The sequence below is a fragment of the Eschrichtius robustus genome, chromosome 3 (genome assembly GCF_028021215.1).
Source record: "Eschrichtius robustus isolate mEscRob2 chromosome 3, mEscRob2.pri, whole genome shotgun sequence".
In the NCBI taxonomy this organism is placed as follows: domain Eukaryota; kingdom Metazoa; phylum Chordata; class Mammalia; order Artiodactyla; family Eschrichtiidae; genus Eschrichtius; species Eschrichtius robustus.
The window spans coordinates 95,474,639-95,493,866 of NC_090826.1; the positions used below are offsets into that span (position 1 = coordinate 95,474,639).

Sequence of the window (19,228 nt, forward strand, 5' to 3'; positions counted from 1 at the left end):
TTTATAGTTGTATAATCTGCATTATAAAATTGTTCTAATTACTTACCAGTAAACTTACTTAGCTTTTGTTTCCCACAACTTCAAGACAAACTGGTACTCCACCAAGATGTGCCAAGGAGCCCTGTGACTTTGGACTCACCTTGGCACTATGAGCCCCGGGGGTATCACCCTAAATGGTAAATGTGGAATTTGGACATCACGAAAAACATCATCTTATACCAAAAGGTATGACAGAGGTAATAACTGTTATGGCTGTTCAGAAAAGGCCAAAATATTTGGAAAGACTACAGTGAGTCTTATTCAGTAATACTATACAGACTATTCAAACTGCTGCCAGTGATATAAACTGCATGACACAGCCATTTTTTTGCCTTAGTTACACTATTTTTTTTAAATGAGGAAACAAGACATTTCAAAAACAAACATATATGTATTTTTAATATAAACAGAAAGTAAATATGCAGTAATGCCAGAAATGAACTATCTTCAACTCCGGGCTCTTTTCAAAAGATACAAGATACACAGATAAATCACATTCACTCCTTACAAATGTTAAAGAGCAAACAATTTAAATTCATAATGAACAATGAATATTTTTCAGTAGCTTGAAATTTTACTCATTCCATAATTTTACAAGTGAAAAAAGAGCTAATCATGTACCTTAATATTGTCATTTATGTATCACTCAAAAGTACAAACACCCTGAAGATAGAGTCTCATTCTTATCATATGTATTATAAAAATACTGAGACATTTATCAGGTATAATTAATATAATGAAAACTATATGTTAGGATATGTTTCACAAACACAAGTCTAACATTTCTCTCTGGTTCAGAAAATATGAGAGGTAGGTTCAAATAAAGTAAATGCCTATTATGTCACTAGATTTCCATTACAATGTTGGCAATTTATAACAAATTACTAGAAATCAAACTTGAGTTTAAGAACTAAATTGAATATGGGGATATATGTATATGTATAGCTGATTCACTTTGTTATAAAGCAGAAACTAACACACCATTGTAAAGCAATTATACTCTAATAAAGATGTTAAAAAAAAAGAACTAAATTGAAAAGTGATAAGAATAACTTCAACTAATAAATATTTTTCTAAGTCCTAATCACACAAATCAGAAAAGATAGTTGATTACAAAAAATGGCTTCAGTAAAATAAAAACATGCTATCAATATTATAAATCAAATTTCCTATATCATAATGTGTTTCTAAGCGGGGGGCAAGAAAAAATATGAAAGTACATGTTTGTAAATTGGGCCTTTCATTTATAGTACCAAATATATAAAATTAATATATACTACTATTAATATATACTATTCTCCTAGCTTTGTGTTGCCCAAATTGAGAATTGCAGGGTCAAATAAATTAAAAGTGAGGGGGAAATGAGAATGCCATTCACCCATGATCAACCTACTGCATGTAATTAAGAAATTTGAGATAACCAAGAATGGTCCCCAGAAGCCTTCCTGATTAAAATGGAAGTCTGATTCGAGTAGGAAACAAAGGACAAAGACAAGAGAGATGTTCTTCAGAAACTGATACAAGTAAAAGGGTTTTGTTTCCTGGTGCTTTTCAAAGCAATGACAGTAAACAGAATTTTTCAATTAAGTTGCCTTGTGTCAATAATTTAACAGTAATATACTGACAATCAGTGTGTCATCCTGGGAACCAAATAACAGTACAAGAAAAATGGAGAAGTGCTCACTGAAATAAATAATATTTTATCACTCTTCCTTACACAAAAATCATATGAGTGGACTAGGGTATTCACATGCCTTGAAGTTCTGCCGCTTATGTTCATTCTTATTCAGCTTAAACAAAGAATATAGACCTTATACCTATTTGGCTGCTGTAAGATTACGTTTTCATGCAATGATTCTCCATGAATGGTCCTACAAGGAAATTTTAAGAAGTTTATAAAGACATTCAAAATATATAAACAATTTAAGTTTCTAGGTTTTCCGATCATTTTGTTTTTAAGAAAAAGATATTTAAGTATAAAGGAACTGGCACAAACTTGAACCAACCAAAATAAAGATCAAAGATTTATAATTCACACAAAGCAAATTTAGTTCAAGCAAGTACATTTTTTCAGATTTAGGATTCCAGGCAGAGATTTGTAGAAAGGACCAATAAGAAAAAATATAATTTTATTGCCTTTTCAAAACTGTATGAGCTCATCAAAACAATGATTTTTAGCATTTCTGAATGTATAAAATTGAGTCCAAATGTTTGAAGTTACCAATGATATGCTCTTCCCTTTTGTGAAAAAAAAATACAGCTTCTTTTTGCCATGGACTTGTTGCAATTCTAGGAGAAAAGGTCACTCTGGAGATGGTTGGAAGTTTCCATAATCATGCTAAAGCAAAAAATTCAGCTCTGAGTTACTCCTAAAGTTTGTCTCATATTTTCGTAAACCACATAACTGATGCCTACAGCAGGGAGCACCTTCATAAAGTTTGGGGTGATGCCTCTGTAAAGTCCTGGTAATCCTTCTTTAGAAATTATTCGTCGAAAGAGCCCAACCATGTTCAGCTGTGGGGTTCCTTCTACCATGGCTAGAAAATTAAAAAAGAAACCAGGCTAATTTAATATTCATGCATGTTTTATTATGACTATATGCAATTATGATTCAGAATGATTTTCTAGAACGAACAGAATAAAAGGATAAAATTTATTCCAAGGGGCCCAAGAAAGTGCCCCCTTTATATAATTCTCCCTGTATGGCACCTAACAGTGAATGCCCTGATTATAACAAAGATGAGTGATTACTCTGTCTTAGATATTGAGTTAATTACTTTATATACCAATCCTCTAAGCTAAGTGTTATTATACCCATTTAATAAGTAAGGAATTGGAGGTTTAAAAAGATAGAGAAACTTGTCCCAACACACTCAGCTAGCAAGTGGGAGAGCTGAAAGCTGATGGTCTTTCTCCTCTGTAAATGGAATGAAAACTGCACAGTGTTGAAAGAATCAGTAGCAACATATGTAAAGCAGTTGGCATGTGTCAAATTCTCGGTAAATGGTGGCTGGAGTTGTTTGTTATTATGGGACCTACAACTTCTGAACTGTGATCCCTCCCCACTGTGACACTGTCTCCTCGACTTTGATTACACAGCGCGCTCCTGGCTCTCCTGCCGTCTGATTGAGTATTCTCTTTTCTTATGATTTGCTGGCTTTTATTGCTATGCTAAAGTAGTATTCATTTTGCGCCTTTCTTTCGTTTTCTGCTTTATCCCTGGCCAATCTCACCCACTACCATTTCTTTAAACAGTACTCCCTGAGCATCGAGATGCCTCTATCTCCGATTTCTCTTCCAAGTACCAACCACCCTCCCCCAACCAAGCAGTCAATCATTAATTAACCAGTACTTCCAATGTAGATGATCTGTAAATACAAATGTAAAGAGTGGACTGCATGGCAAATGCAAGTTTTACTTTTTGGAACTTTCTGGAGTTTGGGAGTCTTTTTCCTGAATATTTTCAATCAAGAGTTGGTTGAATCCATGGATACAGAGCCCACGAATATGAAGGGCCAACTGTACTCTTAAAACATGCATTCTCAACGGCAGCATGAAAATCTTACCCTGTGCATAAACCACAGATATACATACAATATATGCACAGAGTATCCGTGGTATTAAAATTTCATGAAGAGGAACTGATTTGGAAAAGAATTTCTAAAAAGCTTCCTTAGGGAGGCAATAATGCAAAAAAGGTTGAGAAATACTATCTTAAAACCACACTCTGCTGTCTCAGTGAAACCTGAAGTTCCAAAAGCATGTTACTGATGCAGTACATTATCAGTGCCATCCTTTTATCCAAAACTCACCTTGAGCCTGCATGCGTGTTCTCACCAAAGCCAAGGGATAGCTGGCCAGCTGACCACAGGTGCTGGATAAGGCACCACATCCCAGCAGCACCATGACTCCAGGGTTTACGGAGTCTTTGGCAAAATTATCTAGCCAATGGGACTTCAAGAGCTGCCAGAGAAACAGAAAAGAAGAAAAATAATAAACAACTAACTTTACAACTGCTTTCACTCAACGTGAACGTTCTCACAGCTACTCTCATCCTAATGAGACAGGATACATTTCTGCAAGATTGGGCGGCACAGCCACTGTAGGAAGCAGCAGCTCTGTAGAGAGGTGGGGAAGCCACAGGGGATTCAAAACATGAGAGGTGTGACTGGGTGCTCATCTTCTTCTAACTAAATGTGAAGTTCAACAGCACACCAGACCAGGATCTAAACAACATTTCCTACGGTGTTTATCAATGAAAATAATATAATACTACAAACTGCATCTAATTTTGTACTTTACACTTATGTTATTTCATTCAGTCCTTCTACAAAAGCTCTGAGGTGGAGCTATTCTTCTGATTTTAGAAATGAGGAAAATTGGTCTCAGTGGGGTTTTCTAAACAAGGGTGCTGAATCAAGCATACAGATCCTCAGGCCATACTTCTTCCCTATTATCCTAGGTCTTTGTATTTCCATTAGAAGGCAATTAATTGAGAGAAATGTATAATCTACTTTTTAAATAAAAAATATCTGAAGTATTAAAATATATGCTACTATGTGGGGGAAATTATATTCTAGTTTAAATATTTTAAGATAAAATTTAACTGCATACTTGGACCTTACAATTATATAACAAGAATATCTCTATAAATTTGAAAACAAAGATTATATTTAAGTCTCTTATTTAAGGTCCATTTAGTACTGTAATATGACAAGAAATAAAGTCAATAAGGCTAAAGACAACCATGTCTGAACTACAAAAATGAGAAAAGAGAAGTGATTCACTAGAAACTAAGCAACTATTTACACTATTAACACCAGAATGGGGTGGGGGGGGGGGAGATAGGAAAATGCACTTTTAAAACAATTAATTTAAAATCCTATAAAATATATATGATCTTATAAGTCCTCTCTGTGTGTCCCATAATCATTTTCTTCTACATCCTAGGATCCATTATCATTCCTTGCCTCTCAGATCTCACTATATATATTTTTTTACTTATTTATTTTATTTATTTTTGTCTCCTCCTCTTTATTGGCTTTGTACCCCTCAATTTATAGATATTCTCAAAATTCTATCACCTTATGAAGGTTCTCTGGCAACATCAAGGTCATAACAGTGGGGTCCTGATCCAATAGGATTAGTGTCTTTATAAGAAGAAATACCAGAGAATTCACTCACTCAACTCTCTCTCCCTCTCCCTCTGGGAACATAGCAAGAAGGCAGCTGTCTGCAAGCCAGTAAGAGAGCCTCACCACAAACCAAATCAGCCAGAACGCTGATCTTGGACTTCCAGCCTCCAGAACTGCGAAAAAGTAAATTTCTTTTGTTTAACCCTCCCAGTCTCTGGTATTTTGTTATGGTAGCCCAAACATACTAATACACTACCCAAAGCAAACTGCATATTCAATGTAATCCCTATTCAAATTTCAATGACATTGTTTGAAGAAATAGAAAAAAAATTCAAATAGAATCTTAAGGGACCCCAACTAACCAAAATAACCTTGAAAAAGAACAAAGTTGGAGACCTCACACTTCCTGATTTCAATGTATATTACAAAGCAACAGCAGTCAAGATAGTGTGGTGCTAGCATAAAGAGAGATACATAGAATAATGGAACAAAATAGAGAGCCCAGCAATAAATTCTTGAATACATGGGCACATGATCTTCAGCAAAGGCGCCAAGACCCCACACTGGGCAAAGGACAGTCTCTTCAACAAATGGTGCCGGGGGTACGTCCCTGGCGGTCCAGTGGTTAAGACTCCATGCTTCCACTGCAGGGGGCATGGGTTCGATCTCTGGTCGGGGCACTGAGATCCCACATGCTGTGCAGTGGGGCCAAAAATTAAAAAAAAAAAAAAAATGGTGCTGGGAAAACTGGATACCCACACGCAAAAGAATAAAGTTGGATCCTTATCTTACAACATATACAAAAAACTAACTCAAAATAAATCCAGGGCCTAAACATAAGACCTAATACTATAAAATTCCTAGGAGAAAACACAGGATAAATGCTTTAGGACATTGGCTTTGGCAACAATTTCTTGGATATGATACCAAAAGCACAGGCAAAAAAGCAAAAATAGACAAATGGATTTCATCCCCTTAAACACTTCTGTGAAGCAAAGAAAAACAATCAACAGAGTGAAAAGGTAACCTATGGAATGGGAGAATATATTTGTAAACCATATATCTGATAAGGAGTTAATATCCAAAATATATAAATAACTCCTACAATTCAACAACAACAATAAAAAATAACCTAATTAAAAAATGGGCAAAGGACTTGAATAGACATTTCTCCAAAGAAGATAAATAAATGGACAACAAGCACATGAAAAGATGCTCAACATCACTTATCATCAGAGAAATGCAAGTCAAAAGCACAATGAGATATTGTCTCACACCTGTTAGGATGGGCACTATCAAAAACCAGAAACTAACAAATATTAACAAGGATGCAGAAAAACGCACTGTTAGTGGGAATGAAAAATGGTGCAGCTTCTATAGAAAACAGTTTGTTCCTCAAAAAGCTCAACACAGAATTACCATATGACCCAGCAATTTTGTAAACTGATAGGTATACACCCAAAGGAACTGAAAGCAGAGACTTGAAGAGATATCAATACTTGTATCCCTTTTTCCCAAGACGGGAAAGTATCCTTGAAATTAATTCAACCCCTCAACAACTGATGGCATTCCAAGCTCCTCAACCCTATCAGCAGTTTTTGCCCTTAAGACAAGCTTGGAAGGTAACGTAAACTGAAAACTCAAAAAAGTCCCTGAGAGACTCGGCAAAATCCACAACCCACGTTGACCGCGGTCAGCCTCTTCCTAACATTAAACAATATTCTTTAAATCTTGACCGCGGTCAGCCTCTTCCTAACATTAAACAATATTCTTTAAATCTTGAGACCTTAGCAGGAATTAAACCAATCATAGAGGAATACAAAACACAAGACCTCATAGTCCCCTACACTAGTCTCTGTAATACACCCATTCTCCTTATTAAGAAACCCCACAGAGGAGAATGGAGATTTGTCCAAGATTTGAGGGCTATTAATAACACTGTCATCAATCATCATCCAGTTGTCCTTTACCCTCATACTCTTTTAATGGCAATACCTACAGAGAGTAAACTTTTCACCATAACTGACCTCTGTAGCACTTTTTTCAGCATCTCTGTGGATTCTGAAAGTCAAATTTTATTTGCTTTCATGTGGGTAGGACAATACACCTGGACTGTCATGCCACAAGTCTAGACTAAAAGCCTTTCCTACAATTTACAGATCCTAAAAGCAGATTTAGCAGTTGTCATTTTTCTGTAAGTGCCCATCCTTTTCAATAGGTTGATGACCTTCCTTGCTCCTCTTCCAATGGTGCAAGTGAGCAAGATAGCGTCCATCTCCCCAAGCTGTTAGCAACTAAAGGTCATAAAGGTCTCTAAAGAGAAATTACAACTTGTTCAAACACAGGTCAAATACCTAGGACTCTTGATCTCGGATTAAGGACTCCTTTAAGACCCTAATAGGATTCAAAGTGTCTTAAATTTCCCATAGCCACAGACCAAAAGACAACTTTAAAGATATTTCGGGCTGACTGGATACTACAGAAACTGGATACTTAATTTTTTAGTTGCCTAGCCTCTCAAAGCTTAAAGACCAGATCCTTTAGAGTGGGAAGAAAACGTCTTTAGGGCTCCAGAACCTGAAAAGTGGACTTTGCAGTCCCCTGTTTTAGGACATACTAATTATTAGCTTCCCCTTTTCCACTTCATGTACGAAAGAAGAGAAATGGCTTAGGAGCGCTTACTCAAAGGCACAGAGGTCAACACCAACCCCTTGGATATTACACTCAACAATCAGACCTGTAGCCAGAGGCCTTCCTCCAGCATGAGAGCTATTTCAGCAGCAATAGCCCTTACAGCATCAACTGAGGAAATAGTTATGGGCTCTCAACTCACCATCTATGTTCCCCCATGTGGTAGGAGGCTTGCACAATTCTCATCACGCTCAACACCCTTCTGCAAGCTGTCTTACCCCACATGAAATATCATTACTAACTTCTCACATAACCCTTTTCCGCTACAACAACTTCAACCCTGCAACCCATCTCCCTTTACTTAGTGACAAAACTCCTCATGACTGTCTGACCCTGACTGATCAGTTATTAACCCTTAGAGCTGACTTACAAGAAACCCCTGTTGCTAACATTGAGATTTCATGGCTTACTGATGGTTCTTGTTTGAAAAATGGCAAAGGAAAATATTGTACTGGGTATGCAATCATCTGCTCCTTTGAAGTAACTGAGGCAGCTCCCCTGCTGACCGCTACTTCAGCCCAGCAGGCAGGACTCCACGGTTTAACTAGAGATTGCACCCTGGCAGAAGGTAAAACTGTGAATACCTATACAGATTGTCGCTTTGCCTTTAGGGTAGTTGATGACTTTGGCATGCTTTAGAAACCAAGAGGATTCTTAACCTCAGGGGGAAGCCAGATTAAGAATGAAAATTGGGTCAATAAATTGTTGGAATCGATCCAACTTCCATCTGTCCTAGCCATCATTAGGGTACCTGGGCATGCAAAATTAAATTCAGATGAAACCAAAAGAAATAACTTGGCTAATCAGGCCACAAGGACAACTGCCTTACAAGCCACCAAATCTCCTAGGAGTCATTTCCTGTGCCTCCCTGTTGCCCAGTGGTCTAACCCTATGACACTGACTCCTTGAAATAACCACTGGAAATTAAAAATTCCCCCCGACATGGGACATGACTTTCTGGGACAGGTCCATCCCAGCAATGTGAGACAAAGCAAATCTGTAAGTTGATTGGCAATGCTTTTAGAGAATGATCTTGATCAAAAGGGGGATATGTGACATAAGATGGAGTCACTTATGTCAAGGGGTTTTAAAATGAAGCTGGAAGGCCATTCAAGAGGTGGACCTTATGCCTGTTTCACCAGGTGGAACCATAAATGTATGAACTGGGCCACACCACACATAGTCCAAGGACTCTGCAAGAACACCTGCAACTTGTCACAGTAACGAACTCTTACCTCCCTCTAATGATAGCCTTAGCAATCAATCATGTTTAGCCAACTAGGTTCTGCCTTCAGCTCCAACTAAAATTCTTTGTAATGCAAACCTCCCTTCTTTGCCATTAAAAACCCCTGACTTTTACTCCCTAGCAGACACTGTTCAGATTGATACCCAAATCTGTGTGTACCGAATTGCAATTCTTTGATCCCAAATAAATGCATTGTGTTTGATTATTGCCTCCTAGGTTTCTTCAGGTTGACAAGTACAAGGAATGAATCTGTACTACCTACATCAGTCTCTTGGTTTTATCAATGTTAAATTTTAACAAACCAAAGAAAATGTGCCATTTCTGCTTATTTCTCTCTCCTCAAAAAAATCCCTAATATCATCTGCTAAGCTGAACAACTGTATCTGTAATAACCTTTTTTTTTTAATTGAAGTACAGTTAATTTACAATGTTTTATTAGCTTCAGGTATACAGCAAAGTGATTCAGTTATACATTCTTGTTTTCAGATTCTTTTCCATTATAGGTTATTACAAGACATTGAATATAGTTCCCTGTGCTATACAGTAGGTCCTTGTTGTTAACTATTTTATACATAGTGGTATGTATATGTTAACCCCAAACTCCTAATTTATCCCTCCCACTCCCACTATCCCCTCTGGCAACTATAAGTTTGTCTTCTATGTCTGTGAGTCTATTTCTGTTTTGTAAATAAGTTCATTTATATCATTTTTTTAGGTTCCACATATAAGTGATATCATATGATATTTGTCTTTCTGTCTTTCACATAATATGATAATCTCTAGTTCTATCCATGTTGCTGCAAATAGCATTATTTCATTCTTTTTTATGGCTGAGTGATATTCCATTGTGAATAAATACATCTTCTTTATCCATTCATCTGTTGATGGACACTTAGGTTAACTTCCATGTCTTAGCTATTGCAAACAGTGCTGCTATGAACACTGGGGTGCATGTATCTTTTCAAATTAGAGTTTGCTCTGGATATACGCCCAGGAGTGGGATTTCTGGATCATATGGCAGTTCTATTTTAATTTGGCAAGGAACCTCACTACTGCTCTCCATAGTGGCTGTGCCAAATTACATTCCCACCAACAGTGCAGAAGGGTTCCCTTTTCTCCACACCATTATTATTCCTTTTCTCCACAGCAATTATTATTTGTAGACTTTTTAATGATGGCCATTCTGACTGTGTGAGGTGATACCTCATTATAATTTTGATGTGCATTTCTCTAGTAGTTAGTGATGTCGAGCATCTTTTCATGTGCCTGTTGGCCATCTGTATGTCTTCTTTGGAGAAATGTCTATTTAGTTCTTCTACCCATTTTTTGATTGGGTTGTTCTTTTGATATTAAGCTATTTGTGTATTTTGGAAATTAATCCCTTGTTGGTAGCATCGTTTGCAAATATTTTATCCCAGTCCGTAGGTTGTCTTTTTGTTTTGTTTATGGTTTCCTTTGTTGTGCAAAAGATTTTAAGTTTAATTAGGTCCCACTTGTTTATTTTTGTTTTTATTTCCAATACTCTCGGAAATGGATCGAAAAAAATATTGCTGTGATTTATGTCAAAGAGTGTTCTGCCTATGTTTTCCTCTAGGAGTTTTATAGTATCCAGTCATACATTTAGGTTTTTAATCTATTTTTATTTTATTTGTGTATATGGTGCTAGAGAAGTGAACAACTATATCTGAATGTGAGAGTATTCTCTTCATTAATAAAGATAATTAACAAGGAAATCTAATACAAAAGTGACCACAGGCATATGGGGTCTCATATTCAAGGAACTTGAAAAGAAAGATCAAAGAACACACCCTTGAATCTACTTTTGGTCACAAACTGTTTCCTGGTACATATACACCTCTCTATATAAACTCAAATTCTAACAATGAGAACTATTTAACTACATTTTCAGATTCAAAAGATTGCTACAAACTCACCTCATACACAGCAAGATCTATACCTGCATAAGGTATGATGCCTAATAAATTGGGAACATAACCTTTGTAAAAAGCTCCCATTTTTTCATGTTTCAAAATCTTCTTGGCACAATCAAACATCCCAGAGTATTGTCCAGTTTTGCCTACAGCCAGCCTGGTTTTCAGAACCTGGTTATGAAAGAATATAACGAATATTATTATTCACATCAACGCTATCATCACAGAATTCAAAAGAAGTAACTTTACAAAGAACAAATATCTAGCATATATTGTCACTCAAATGACTGTCCAGTATGTTGATGTGTTCGCTCTCACATATTATCTCTCTTAAGGGTCTAAGACCAGAGCCAAGAAGACCCCTTTTGCTGTAAAGATGATCTGAATTAGGGCAGTGGCAGAGGAAATAGAGAGAAGATAATATATTGACATCTTAACAAAATTGTGATGAATTAGATATGGAGGGTGGGGGAAATGGTAGTGTAAAGGATGATCCCAGTGTTTCTAGCTTGGAACTCGGGATGGGGCCAGCAGAGAAGAGGGAAGGTGATGCTATTAACTGAGATGGAGGATACAAGAGGAAGCCTAGGTATTGAATTAGGATATTTTTTGAGGGGTGTGTGGAGTAATATGAACAATCATATTAAGATGCCTGCAAGGAAAGCTATATTAATATGCATACCACAAAGGTGAAAACTAACAGTATTTCTTAAGTCTTACCAGTTATTGAAAAATGCTTTGTCATATCAATAAAGATATCCACATCAACAATATTATTCTTGCTCTAAAGCAGGAGTTGGCAAACTTTTTCTATAAAGTAAATATTTTAGTCTTTGCAGGACTGAAATACCAGGTCTCTGTTGCATATTCTTTGGTTTTGGTTTTTTTTTTGTTGTAGTTTTTAAACCACCTTAAAAAGGTAAAAATATAAAAACCATTCTTAGCTCAAGGGTTGTACAAAACAGTCCACAGGTCCATGGTTTGCTAACCTATGCTCTAATAAAAGGATGTCCAGTTAGGATTACCATCACCTAATCAAATTCTAAGGTTCCATTACGAACTTTATGGTACAGAAACTCTTTGGAGAGGAATGGGTGTTATAATTCTTATCAACACTATGGGAGCCAGCCTCCAAGATGGCCCCCAACTATCCCTGCCTCCTGGTATTCACACCATGTGTAGTCCCCTTCCACACTCTACCAGGGGCGGTCTTTGTGACCAACAGAATAGAGCAGATGTGACCAAAGATTGCAGCTTCTATCTTGGGTGCTCTCTTTGATAACTGATTTGGAAAAACCAGCTACCATGTTGTGAGGATACTCAAGCATCCTATGGAGAGGACCCTGCAATAAGGAACTGATATCTTCAACCAACAGCCAGGGAAACCTGGCAACAAACACGTGAATAAGCTTGAAAACAGATCCATCCCCAGTTGAACCTTGCAGTGACTGCAGCCCGGCTGACACCCTGCCATAGGCTGTGAGAAACCATGAGCCAGAGGAACCCAGCTAAGCTACACCCAGATTCCTGACCCACAGAAACCACGAGATTATAAATACTTGTTGTTTTAAACTGTTAATCTTGGGATAACTTGTTACACAGCAATAGATAATAATACAAACACCATTAATGCAATCAGACTTCACGATGGTACTTACCTCCAAAGGATAAATAAATGTCTGTGCAGTTGCTCCAGCCATGGAACCAGAAACAAATCTCTCAAAGGTTCCTACTTTTTGTCCTTCCTCAGTAAGCAACTTCTTGTACTGTGTAAATAAAGTTTTAAATGCACATTAATACCTGCTACAGAATGAATTGTGTTCTTCCCCCCCTTCTCCCCTCCCCCTGACAAATTCATATGTTGAAACTGTAACCTCCAGTGCGATAGTATTTGGAGCTGGGGCCTTTGGGAGGTAATTATGGTTTGATCATGAGGTGGGGCCCCTCTCTCTTTCTCTCTTTCTTTCACACACATGCTCACTCTCTCCCTCCTTCCTTCCCTACCCCTCACCCCTCTCTCTCTCTCCCCCCCAACTTGTATGCACCAAGGAAAGGCCATGTGAGCACACAGTGAGAGGGTGGCCATCTGCAAGCCAGGGAGAGAGCCCTCACCGGAAACCGAATTGGTCAGCACCACGATGACAGACTCCCCAGCTCTAGAACTGTGAGAAATAAACTTCTTTTGTTTAAACAACCCAGCGTACGGTATTTTGTTATGGCAGGCCAAGCTAAGACAATACAAAAATACAAATCAGCTCCTAGAAATCAACTGACAATATGATGTTTCTCAAAATGCACACACTGCATTAACAATATCTAACAGAAAAGCAAGGTTTGAATGCTAATTAATACATTCAGTTTACTGGACAGTGATTTTCAAGTTAGAATTCCACAAAACACAGATGGTCCACAGAGGGGACCCGGTAGCTCCTTTGCTAAAACAGATTCATAACAACATTCTTCCTCAGATGCACAGGTTAATAAAGTGTTCACAGTTTTTAGATATTTTCCTTTCCTTAGTTTTCCTTTCTTTAAGATGAGTTTATTTTCACCAGTATAAGTAAAACTAATAAATAAGTGACAAATATTAACAAAACAACTTAGAAAGACAGTTTTTGTAGGTAATACATTCAACTATACTAACATGTCGACCCCAGAGCCCGCCTGGCCCACCAGTACTAAAGCAACCGACATGGCTGATCTGGCCAAATGGGGAAATCTGGCACAAATGCAGCCGAAATACCGATAGGGCAGGATGTTAACATCATGGGCTCCACAGTCAGGCAGACCTGGGCTTGAACCCTAGGTCTATGTGGCCCTGAGCAAGTTTATGAACATGTCCACATGCAGTTTCCTCATCTGTGATAACCCCAGTTTCACGGGTGTTGAAAGAATTCGATAAGATAATACATGTAACACAGCACAGTGCTGGGCAAATGGCAAATGTTCGGTAAATGTTATTGTTGTTGTTGTTGTTATTATTATTACTAATATATTCAATATTATCTTTCTACAACTTGGAGAGAAAATCTCTGTCCGAACACAGACTGTGGTTATAAGCCAGGCGAACCAGATTCCTTCTCCTAGAAATGTGAGGTGGGTCTACAGGTGTAATTAGGCACTGACACCTGAGGGAGAAATGGATAAAGCAATAGAGAAGCAGACACATGGAGAAGGGACAGGTCAGTGAGGTTCCACTTTCCGCACTTCCTGAGGCTCCTCCCCTTAATGCCGCAGGCACCTCCACAGCGACCCCCATCTCCAGACTGCTTCCCTGAGCCAGCCAGTCTCTGTTCCTTGGGATCCAAAGAGCCCAATGCAAAAACACAGGAATACTTTCTCCTAGTAAAACTGTGTTTCTCTGCTCATGATAAAAATTAAATATATTATAATTTCACAAAGTTCCCCAAATAGCAGATATCCGCTTACCCCAAAGATCAATGTTTCTACAGGCTCTATTTCCTGAACTGCACCAGAATGTTAACCAAAACTCCCTTCTGCGTAGGCCCTATTAATTTTCCTGCATGTCAGATTATCACAATCATTAAATATAATGTATTGAAAACCTTCCTGCATATGAACAGGAACCTCGGAGACATCGTTTACATCGTGTACCCCCATCCCAAAAGCACCTATCAAAAGTACTCTTTAGTGATTGGTGAATAAATATTTAAAGTGTAGGGGTTTGGGGCTCCTGCACCCCAGAACATACAATGCACAAAGGGAAGAGTTGAGGACAGAGAGCCTGTACAGGGTTAGGCAAAGGGACAGGTGCTTAACACTATGTCACCAAGCTTAATTCCTACCCCAGAAAGGAGGTTACAGTCACAGAGACTTTAAGTGGCTTGCTCAAGGCCACAGAATTTGACTTTCTCAAAGATGACTTAGCTGGGCTCTAAAAGCCAGCCTGAAATCCTTTTCAGGATTTCAATTTTCTTCCTTCCTTTCTTTCTTTCTCTCTTTCTTCCTTCCTTCTTTTCTTTTCTTGTTTGTTTTCTTTTCTTTCCTTCTCTTCCTTCCTTCCTCCCTCCTTTCCTTTCTTTCAATTTTGTTTGTTTCTTTCTTTTTCTTTCTTTCCATCCATCCTATCTATCTCAACTTTCTCTCCATTTGTTAGAATACCTATTTCAACCTTCTCCATTCTCCTCCAGCTTCCAATACCACTTCCTCCCTCATTCTCAAAAAAAGTCCTTTCTTGGGAACTCAAGGAAGAACAGAGAGGCCACCAGGCAAGGATATCTTGGTATTCCTGCCCAGTTCCCACAAAATCACCTGCATCCACTTATATCTTTTTCTTCCTGAGCTGACATGAGAAGAGTCCTCCACACAGCCAAAGGCTAATCCTGCCAGCAGACTGGTTAGTACCCATTTCTCCCCGAGCCCCTCAATCCCCACTCCCTACTCCACACACATACTTCCTCTGAATACCTGCTGCACTTGTCGTCAGTCTCTCTCACTTATATTTTTTAACCTCCTTCTTTGTATTGACATGCTCCCTTCAGCCACAGGCATGTCATTAAAATAAAACGTATCAAAACCCAACATCCTTCTAACCTATCACTCTCTCCCTCTTCTTTTCTCCTTCCCTTCACTGAAGTCAAGCTCCTGACAAAGCTGTCTACTGTCCAGTTTTCTTCACCTCCTGCTCACTTTAGCTCATTTCAATTGGTTTCTCATCTCATTACTTCACTGAAACATTTATACCAAGCTTTCCTATCTCGGAGCTGGTAAATTCTGAAAGATAAACTTTTTATTGTATTTAGTACCCTGCAGTATTTGACCCTTCATGAAACCCTCTTCTTCCTCTGACTTCCGGGCCATCGCTTTCTCTGGATTTCCTCCTGTCTCTTTGGCTGCTCCTTCTCAGTCTCCTCTACAAGTTTCTCCTACTTCTCCCTGGGCATGTCCCCAGAACTGTTCTCATTCTATAAGCCTTCCTGAGGGCTCCATTCCAAAGGCTTCACCTCAATCACAACCTCCCTGTCCTACTGGACAGCTCCTTGTACGTGTTACAGAAATAGCTCAAACCCAGCATGTCCAAAATGCAACCTGTTGTTTTACCTCAAAATCAGTTCCTCTTGTCCCTCTTATTGTATTCTCTACATACTTAGTTGCTCAAGTTAGAAACCAGAGTATCACCCTGGATTCCTCTTTCTCACCTCTACATTCACTCAGTGAGTTCTGTTGTTTCTATGTCCCAAAATAGCTTTCAGTTCATTTCGGTTTTTCTTCAATCACTACAGCCGTCTCCTTATACTGGTTCTCATCATTTCTTACCTGAATTCCTGAAATATTTCCTTAAATAGTCTCCCTGCCTCAAGTACAGCCTCACTCTCTTCCAATACCTCTCCACTCTTTTTCCACATTGATCTTTCTTAAATGTAAATATAGTTATTCCACTTCCTTACGTAAGATTCTTCAGTAACCCCCTCACCACATTCAGGATAAAATCTAGACTCCTATCACATTTGGCTCCTGCCTATCTGTCCAGCCTGCTTTCATCATCATCTTCCCGGACACACACTCCACTACAATTAAGCCTAGTGAACCACCTTCAGCTTCCTTAGTGAGTGATGCTCTCCTGTGCCAACATTTCTGTCCACAGGCTGCTGCTTCTGCTCAAATACCCATCTTCCTCTTCATCTTAATGGACTTAAGACTCATGCTCAGGGGCTTCCCTGGTGGCGCAGTGGTTGAGAATCTGCCTGCCAATGCAGGGGACACGGGTTCGAGCCCTGATCTGGGAAGATCCCACATGCCGCGGAGCAACTAGGCCCGTGAGCCACAATTACTGAGCCTGCGCGTCTGGAGCCTGTGCTCCGCAACAAGAGAGGCCGCGATAGTGAGAGGCCCGCACACTGAGATGAAGAGTGGCCTCCGCTTGCCACAACTAGAGAAAGCCCTCGCACAGAAACAAAGACCCAACACAGCCATAAATAAAACCCAAAGTTTAGAAAAAAAAAAGACTCATGCTCCTTCAATGAGGATTTACTGGCACTGGGCAAGGTGCTGGGAACACACACCTGAAAACAGATCCTGCCTAAGGAAGCTCACAGTCTCCTTAAGAAGAGAGATAAGTACTGAGATCATCAGAATTCAGTGTGAGAGTGCTAACAGAGGGAAACAAAGGGAAGATGTCCTGGAGGAAATAACTCCCGAGCAAAGTCTTGAAAGATGTTCACCACCATATGACCTACAGGAAGAGGAATGGTGTGTGTGTGTGTCACTGGAGCGGGGGGGTGGGGGAGGGATGACTGTAAAGTACCCCTGGGATATGTAAGCGGAGATGCACAGATATGCAGTGCTCAGGTGGATGTGCAGGTATAGAGATGAAGAGAAAAATGTTAGAATGGAAAGCAGTTAGAATGCAGATGGCAGCTGAAACCATGAGAACACAACACCATACTGCTACCCTGTTCCTGATACAATTGAACTGCTATGGCAATGAGGACCCAAATGGACCGCAGCTTTATCCCATGTTGATGTGTTTAAGAGAGCTACGTACCAGGCTGAAAATATCCTTTTCTTCATTTTCTAAGCTATTAGTTATTCAATGAACAAGACCTACCTGAATACAGAAGTGAGCTAGTTAGGTACTCCGGGAAATTTGAGAATATATATGGCATAACATTTATCCCAAGGTAGTTTACAACTCACTGGGAAAAACAATGGGTTTTCCATTATCCGGTGGAAAATTGGATATTCTGTAAAACAGTACTCTAAGGAAACCAGGCAGGAGAGGCATCGGTTTTGGTTGAGATGCTTAGGAAATGCTTCTCACAGGAAGCTGGGCTTAAGAGAGCCCTGAGGGATGAAAGGACCTTCAGCAGGGGGCAGAAAATGGACAGGCATAATAGGTCCCAGAGACCACAAGAACACTATACCACACTGCGCAGAGAGCTTTCTCTTGATCTCTAAGAAAAGTTAGCATGCAGAAATTAAAATATTGGGAAGAGGCCTGAGAAAGAAGCCTGGCTGGATGCCTGTTGGTAGTGTTCAAGGTAAGAATCTGCTAAGTAGCATTAAGTATAATACCTACATTTGCTTGCAATAATACGGACTTTCAAAAATACTGACTTCCAGGGCTTCCCTGGTGGCGAAGTGGTTGAGAATCTGCCTGCCAATGCAGGGGACACGGGTTCGAGCCCTGGTCTGGGAAGATCCCACATGCCGCGGAGCAACTAGGCCCGTGAGCCACAGCTACTGAGCCTGCGCGCCTGGAGCCTGTGCTCCGCAACAAGAGAGGCCACAACAGTGAGAGGCCCGTGCACCGTGATGAAGAGTGGCCCCTGCTCGCCGCAACTAGAGAAAGCCCTTGCACGGAAACGAAGACCCAACACAGCCAAAAATAAATAAAATAAATAAATAAAGATACATGAAATTACTAAAATTAAAAAAAAAAATACTGACTTCTTGCATATGGAATAATGGTTTTATACTTGAATACTTATTTATTTTAGGGTCTGGTTTTCCTATCATAAAATCCAAGTATGTCATCAGAATAACCTACAGGTATCTAAAATGCTAGCCCTTACTAGTCGTGACACGTATCCTCAAACATTCACAGAAGGAAAATATACTTCCCAAAGATAAGCTGTAATTAAAGTCATGGAGGCTAGATTTTCTTCAATGTTTTCTTTGCTTCTCTATTTCCTAAGCCAAGAAAAAAACACCACTAGACTTTGTAATCTTCTCAAGAGTATTCTGATGCTCAAGAACAAAATGTTCTCCAAAATTATCAAAAATCTATTTGAAATAATACAAAATATAAGGTGGGGTTAAATTTCAAGGTTCTTATCGTCTATGGTTAACAATGATGGAAGAAATAGTGGAAAGAATAATTTTGTGCGTGCTTAACTAGACAATTCTGCTAATGACAAAGAGAAGCCAAACTCTAAAATCCACTACTGTATTTCCTCTTAACACCAAGTTATGCTGAAGCAGCATCCTAATATCTAAGTATCCTAAACAATCTAAGTCAACAGAGAAGTTGATTCAGAGGTAAATGCATTCATTCATTTACTCATTCACTCACTCATTCTACACTTACTGAGTACTTATCATATGCCAGGCTCTGTCTAAATGCTGAAGTGCATGGTGAAGAAGCCAAGCCCCTGCCTTCATGGAGCTTTCACTCTAAATTCAACTCAATTTTATAGCAATGTCAAATTACACAAAGGACTTCA

General features: G+C 39.0%; 1 protein-coding gene across 1 annotated transcript in view; it reads right to left on the reverse strand.

The window, feature by feature from the left end:
• Positions 1-1,128: 1,128 nt before the first annotated feature.
• The window catches only part of SLC25A24 (solute carrier family 25 member 24), a 43,968-nt gene continuing 25,868 nt past the window's right edge, over positions 1,129-19,228 (reverse strand). Inside the window, exons 7-10 of the mRNA XM_068540418.1 lie at positions 12,701-12,808; positions 11,046-11,213; positions 3,852-4,002; positions 1,129-2,576 (exon numbers count right to left, since the gene is read on the reverse strand). Coding sequence (XP_068396519.1) covers positions 2,392-2,576; positions 3,852-4,002; positions 11,046-11,213; positions 12,701-12,808 — 612 coding nt within the window. The 3' untranslated portion in view covers positions 1,129-2,391. The remainder of the gene's footprint in view (positions 2,577-3,851; positions 4,003-11,045; positions 11,214-12,700; positions 12,809-19,228) is intronic.